Source organism: Acanthisitta chloris, unplaced genomic scaffold (genome assembly GCF_000695815.1).
Source record: "Acanthisitta chloris isolate BGI_N310 unplaced genomic scaffold, ASM69581v1 scaffold3319, whole genome shotgun sequence".
NCBI classification, from domain to species: Eukaryota; Metazoa; Chordata; class Aves; order Passeriformes; family Acanthisittidae; genus Acanthisitta; species Acanthisitta chloris.
The window spans coordinates 2,481-9,948 of record NW_008690648.1 but is presented as its reverse complement, the minus strand read 5'-3'; the positions used below and the strand labels follow the sequence as shown (position 1 = coordinate 9,948).

The 7,468-nt window shown below is 45.9% G+C and overlaps 1 protein-coding gene across 1 annotated transcript in view; it reads right to left on the bottom strand.

Annotated features, from left to right (window-relative positions):
• Positions 1-7,051, bottom strand: part of GNAO1 (guanine nucleotide binding protein (G protein), alpha activating activity polypeptide O) — a gene marked incomplete at its 5' end in the record, with an annotated part of 36,547 nt that extends 29,496 nt beyond the window's left edge. The window contains one exon of the mRNA XM_009081876.1: positions 6,891-7,051. Within this exon, the coding sequence (XP_009080124.1) occupies positions 6,891-7,051 (161 nt within the window). The remainder of the gene's footprint in view (positions 1-6,890) is intronic.
• Between the last annotated feature and the right edge of the window lie 417 nt (positions 7,052-7,468).

Here is a 7,468-nt window from a genome sequence, read left to right as displayed (position 1 = left end):
TCAGCAGGTTTCCTTGTGGGGGGATGCCTTGTGCTGTGTTTATAGGTGGTGCTGGCTGCTCCTCATTGCTAAGCAAAATGTGAAAAGAGAAGAGATCGTTCCCAAATTCTTGCAGTGTCTCCTCCTCCAGGCAGTGTGAACCACTGCCTGGCTCCTACCTGAAAGAGTAGGAGCTTTGCAAAAAGGGGGATAGCCCTGATTGGTATCGTGAGTCATTAAATAGCAATTTATCTAGTCAAGATGTCAAGATTTTACTAATTCCCAGGCCAAAGACAACACCGTTACAATGCAACACAGCAATGAAAAATGGCAGGGAGGTGGCAGGTACTGCTACGTCTTTGTCCTCAATGAATGAACTAACTACCTATGTAGCTTCTCTACTCCTTGCAGTCCAGTCTCTATCTCCTGGGTCTCTTCATACAGATCTTAGAGGGATTTTGGGATGTAAAGGATCAGGAGTGGGGAATTGATAACACTGTACCACCAGGTTTTGCTTGCAAGATCCATATCCATAGCTGTGCTGAGTTTTTAGTGGAGCTGCCTACTGAATTTGGTATTTCAGATGGAAAGGGAGCGAACAATGTGCTGGAGCTCTGCTTGCTGGTGTTTTCCTGGTGTCCCACATGGGGGGTTGATGACATCTCAGATACCTTCACACAGACCAAGAGGGGGATATAACCAGGTGCTCATGTGGGATTTCCTGATTTCCCTCCTCCTTCATTTTCTTTAGAGTTTACAAGAACTTGGGCTAAGAAATGTCTTTTGAGACTGTTCCCCCTTTCCCTTATGACTTACGTGCGTGGCTGAGAAAGGTTAAAGTGAAGAGCCTGTCTTTGGCTCTAAGATTCTGGGTGGCCTCTGCTCTGTGGAGTGGCTGTACCCCAGCGTGGAGCTCTCCTCTGCACCAGGGTCTGTGAGGGGCCAAGTGGGGTGGGTACTATATCAAGTGCCAATGTCTTATGATGGAGCAGGGCTATGCAGAGTCCTGCAGATCTCTGCCTGTGAGTGAGTTTTCTGCCAAGAGAGCTCAATCCTCATGCTCTCCTGGTAGAGTTTGGTGGGTTGGGAAGGTTATCATTGCTTAACAGCCACCTTCAAGATACAGTGACATGGTCTCCACTCTGCTCTGGGCCAACACAAGCAGCCCCTGGAGAGATTACACCTAATTTCGGTGAAATTGGGTGTTCCAGGTGGATGAAGGCTGAGGGTGAGGTGCTGGAAAACATCCAGCTGATTTAAAAGACAGTGACTTTCCTGTTGTGCTTTTCCTCCTCCTCACACTAGGCCCTAGATGAAACCATATAACAACAGCAATTCCTTAATTTATGAGGATAATAATGAAACCTGAGACCTCTACCCAGCCAAAGCCCTGCTGGATTACAACAGGCTGAAACTCAGACTGCCCACATCTCCCCCACCTCACACTGACAAGAAACAGCCCCACTCCAGACCCGGCACCAGCAGACCTTGTAGAGCTGCTCCTCCCTAGAAATTGATTTGCATCTCATTTGTGGGAGTGGAGCAAGGCTGGTGATTCCAGTCAACCAGCTCTGGCCTTTATGGACCTGTTTTGTTTTGCTTATCGTAGGGGGAACTTAATTATTCAGAGCTGCTGGTCATATTTACTTCCTGGGGTAAATTAAACCATAAATTCAGACAAATGTATCTACCGCTACACTTTTGATGTATTTTCCCTTTCTGCTTTATTGGGCTCCAAGACACAAAGGTGGGTTGTTCAATAAACAGCTCAACGCAAGTCATCCCAATTAATTGGATTGTTCCATTTATGCTGCTACTGCCTCCAATTAAATGCAAGGGAGTGCAAGTGACAGGCACGAGTAAGACGGGTGTGCAGAAAACCATATTCTAATGCAAAAGCTGTGATGAGAAAATGGAATCTATGCATCTGACAGGAATATTAATGCAAAACCTTGACCTATAATTTTTCCTTTTTTTTCAGTCTGAGTGCACCAGCAACAATTGCAGCTCATTAAAATGGATCATGGCCTGACAGTCGTGCATAATGCCCGTGTCCCGCAAGTCCCTTGGTCTAAACATTTACCTTGCTGGCTTCACTAGCAAGGCAAACGTTTAGACCATGGGATTTGCAGGATGTAAGCATTACCATAGAGCTGCATAGTCCTGCATGACTAGGAACAAGAGACTGCAGGAAACCCTGAAGACCCTTTCTCTCTTTTAAACTCAGTGTTATCAGAGGAAGAGCAAGGAGAAAAAAACAAACCCAGAAGAACCAGTGTGGGTTGGACCTCTGGAGTTCATCTGGCCCATCTCATTGTTCAAAGCAGGGCCAGCTTCATATTTAAATTCAGACTGAAAGCTAGCTCAGTTGGCTCAGTGTTGAGCATTTCCAAGGACGGAGATTTTACAGCCTCTCTGGGCAGCCCATTCCAACTTGGCTCAGTGTTGAGCATTTCCAAGGATGGAGATTTTACAGCATCTCTGGGCAGCCCATTCCAATACTGCCTTGTCGGGGCTCAATCTGGAAGCTATTCACCACATCACAGCAACATCTGGCTCTACTTTCTTAACTGCTTTTTTGATGCAAAGTGTGTGTTGGCATGTGGGATGCAGTAAGTATCAGTAGGGAAGGTGATAGCATCATGCAAAGACAATTCTTTTGCAAGGAAAATAGATCAGAAGCCAGTCCCACACAAGGTGGGGTGAGAAGGAAGGCACTGCAGTATTTTATTCTGAGTTTGGTGCCACTTTTCTATGAGGCACTGCCAGAGCAGTTCTTGAAGATGGAGTAACCAAAGTGTTGTCCAGTTTGGGCTTGGTATTTGGCAGAGACTTGAGATGTCAGGTCTGTGGAGAGCTGTGGTAGAGCAGCAGACACTACTGCATCTCTTTCTACACTGAGCAGTGAGGTCTGTAACCCTCTCTGGAGGCATCTCTTCCTCCCTTCACTCCTGATGGAGAGAGCCAAAGGCAACATGCTTCCTAGCCCTGACACCTCTGATATGTGTGAAGATGGATGGGTTGAACGCAGGCCTAAAATATTTTGCATTTTCACGGTAGTTTCACAGCCCTGGCATTATCTAAAGATCTTTCAAAGTACTTGGAAGCAGGAGGAGAGTAACTTGAGATGGATTCTGGCTTTCTTGTGTCTGTGTACTTGCAAACTGTCTCTGCCTACACATCTTGCAGGGCCTGTGCCTGTTTGGAGATGCACATGGAAAATTGGTGCTTGTGTGGATGCTTCGTCTGCTCCATTTCCCCCCTGAAGTTTGGAGGCTGTTCAAAGCAGGTCCCCATCCCTGGATGGTTAAGATCAGACTTGCCCTATGTGCTGCACTCCACTGACCAGGCTAGTTAGGAACTCGAGGCTGGGAAACACAAGACAGTTTTAAAATCTGAACAAAAGTAGCAGATTAAGGAAACCAGCTGGAAACCTCTATTTTGCTGATTTTGAAAGCAAAATGTGGGTCACAGATGTGCTTCCACAGACAGAAACTGGCTAGAGAAGAAAAAGACATCAGCAGTGCCCAGACTGTTTGATGATCAGAGGTAGATTTAGCTCCTAGGCATGGAGACAAGAAAGGAAGAGGACACAAAGTAGGAATAAAAACATAATCAAGATATTAGGAATGTGGAACGCAACTCACCCGTAAATTTGCCTTAGGGAACTATGAAAAAATGCAGTAATGAAAAAAGATGAAACCAACTGCTAGATCTTACTCTCTTCCCTTCTCTTGCCATCCTTATGGTTTTACTTTGTGCAGTCCAAGACACAGGAGGTCCATGACAGAACCTTCCCTCTTCCTCGGTCATGTTTTTCCTTTGCAAAGAAAAGATCTTTTCTACTGTTTTCTTCTGTTCCCTCACAGTAGCTATGAAATCCTTGTTGAGGACAGGAGGACTTTAGAGCCTAAAAGAACCAAAGCTTTGCAGAAAGCCCACACTGTTAGGAAACATGTACTGGAGAAAGCAATGTGCTCCTGCCCATCTTTGATGGGAGAGAAGAGCTATTACTCACTTCTTGTTTAGTCTAATGCAAAATATTAAATCTATTTTCAGTGAAATTGATGACAGACTAGTAAGTGCCATACTGCTGACTCTTGCAGGCTGTTGATTAGCCTGTGACTTGGTCTCCCAGGGGCTGTAACAGAAGGCCTATGTTCCAGCCATTAAAAAAACCTCAAGGTAAAGCACTGGAAGAGCAATTAAGGACAACAGCAGCACTGACTCAGAGAAGCCCAGGTGGTGGTTCCTTAGAAATGGCCAAGCAGCGGGGGGAGGTTCTGAAAAGCATTCAGAGCACTTGGCGAGTGGTTTCTGGGGTGAAGGGAAGTGCCAGAAGCACTCCTGAAGGTCCCACCTGTGCTGGCCATGACCTAACCTGGTCACTTGGAGCCTTTGGGCTTTGTGACATGTGCTGAGCAGCCGTGGAACATGATCTCCAACTCCTGCAGCAAACTTCCCTCCTGCCAGCAAAACACCAGTCCCTATGGCTTAACACTAAGAGAAGCCTAAAATAAAAGTGATGACCCAGCTCACTGCCTGTCACTGTTGTCAAACTTTGGGAAACTTCAGATTCAGTTCTTGTTTGGAATTTATTTTTCTGAGCCCTAATGAAGACACATTTTGTAGTTGTTAGTGTTTTAAAACCACTATCAGTATCAATAAAGACAAGCCCTTTCCCAGGGTGGGAAAAAATCCAAACAGTCTCAAATCTTTCGCTCATGCAAAAGAAAACAACCCAAAAGCATTGAAGGATTAAATGAAAAATATGCCTCTTTTCACTGTGAGACTACTGGGCGTGAGTAAGTGCCAGTTGAGCTTTCATTTGCATCACCATCTAGTGTGATGGCACTAGGGCCTAGAGGTGCAGGAGGATGTGTTACAGTGCCCTGCCCTGTGACAGCATCTTTGCTGCCAGTGATGGAACCACCAGAGACTCCTAAATACCAGCAGGTCTGTTAATGAGAAGGACTTTGCTATCTTTACCATCCAACCTAGCCCAGAGAAAACAAGTGTCCAGCCACAGCACGACTCAGTGTGGCTAAGGAGAGAGGCAGCAAAGCCCTTCCCTGGCCAGGAGGATTGTGCATGCTCCTCTGGATGCAAGAGATTGTGCCAAAGACACTGAAATTCATTTTGCTGGGCTGCAACCCCACACTGAAATTGCTGTAAATACCACAGCACAGAGCCTCTTCAGCTGATGTCTAGAAACTGCTTGTGGTTTCAGAGCACTTGCTGATGAATTGCCCAGCAGCTGGTCACATTGGGAGGGCTCTGCTTATTATTTTCAACTGCTATCTTGCATGGAAGGAAAATCAAAATACTTTCCTCAAGGTAATTGGCTCTGAAACAATTGAAGAATTTTCCACAAGGTTGTAATGCAATTAGGACTGGCATTTTAGATAATTTATATCTCTAAAGGTATGTTTATGCCATCATACCCTTCTTCTGTGCAAAAGAAAAAAGAAAAAGTTGCTGGCAAGAGAAGGCTGATTTTGCCATTACAGGCAATGAAATATAGATTAAACATGGACATCCACCTAGTACTGATTAAAAGGCAGCATAATGCCAGGATCATCTCTGAGATGTGATGATGGTTGGGTAAGATGCTGTGTCACCAACCACACATCTGCAGGTTTCCCATTCGTTTTTCAGTCAAAGCCAAGTGACGTGTCATCACTCACCTTCTGCTGCAGCACTGCAACAGCTGCTCTCCCTAAGTGCCCTGCCAGCTTGGATGGGAAGAGTTGGTGGAGACTAGGCACCACCAGGACCACCACACAGAACAAAACCAGCAGCCATGCCAGTCATGCTTTGATAGATATCCAGGAAAACTCTAAGCAAAGATGCCAGACAATCCAAACATGCAGTAAGAGCTCCAGAAGTGCATGAAACAGCTGGTGAACTTGTTGACATGGGATATTGTGAAAGGCAAAAAGCATGGATGTATCATTCCCCTGACACCATTGGGAAGTCTCTATTTCCCTGACTTCCAAAAGGGACAAGGGTACAACTGGGGAAGTGATCGCTCTGTGCTTGCCTGTTCCTTGTGCTTATACTAAACCACCTTTTACTGACTCCCACCCAAGACACAGCACAGAGTCAGGAGATATTCCACCTCACTGCAACAGCTGCTGTGACTGAAATCGTGGTAAGTAAACCTCTAGCCTCCTGGCCTAGGTGGAGGCAAAGAGATTGGATGAATTATCCTTACAAATGGGTCTGGACTGAAACTGGACAGGCACTCAACATCTCATCGGAGCCAGACCGGCCATTTATGGGTAGATGTCCTGTCCTTATGACAGGATAAATCAAAGCCATGGATTCAGACAATCACCTTTAAAAAACATCTGGATGTGGTCCCTAATGGTAGAGATGCCACCGACTGTATCATAAGAGTAATGCAATGCCACTGGACAAGCAAAGATGTCCCTTACCCCTGGCTGTAACCCAGCTGACCTATCAGTACACTGGATGACCATAAGAAAAGCTGTACTTGCTGTACAAAGCAGGTGATCACACCCTTCTGTTCTCTATCCAATAGACAAAGAAGCCATCAGTCACACCCGATCACACCCTTCTGTTCTCTATCCAATAAAGAAGCCATCAGTCACACCCAGGGGTTAATCTGCCTCTGTTCACTAGATCTATGTTTGCAGAAACCTACCTTGAGCAGTCTGGGAGCAGTTTGGAAACCTGGCCCTGGGCTCACCACCTGACCCTGAACTGTCCAGAGAGGACATGACTGTCCTGCCTGATTCTTTCTGCCTTGCAGCAGTCTGTGCCACAACACACATTCCAGTCAGTACACAGAGACATGTTCAGTTCCACTGCTGTGAGGTCATCAGCTTGAGTCAACAAGCTCAAATGCAGCTTCTTACATGAAAGACTATGGATGCGATACTCACTACTGGGCCGAGTCGTTAAGTTGATATTCCCGGGACCGGTTGAAGCACTCTTGGATCCCAGAGTCTGCCCAGAGTCTCATCATGGCTGACAGCAGCTCTGGAGAGAAGGGCTCTGTGTCCTCCATCCGACTTACGACATCACAGACCATCTTGGCATCAGCCTGCAGAGGAAAGAAACAGGAGGTCACGTAGATGCTCAAGGCTGAATTTGGAGTCAGAGATTTCAGAAACAGTTCACCAAACCATTGGGAGTAAAGAGGATGTGTTTCTCAGGATGGGGCTTTAGCATCCACACAGTGTGATCCAGCAGAAAGGGCAAAAGGAGGATGGAGCAAGGAAGTCACAAGAAAAAGGCTGTTTGTGCAATCCACCTCGTGTCAACTAATATTTCTATTCAGCAGACAAAATAGTCTGCACTGCACGTGTATGGAGTTTCTTGGGAACAGAAGGAAATTCATGCATGCACAAGGATATTTAAAATTGTTAGCAAAGTGACACATATCCTGCACTGATGCCTATTTTAATGCAGTGTGAGACCTTGCTGAAGTAGGGGCTTTGTATCAGAAAGGATGGCAGAA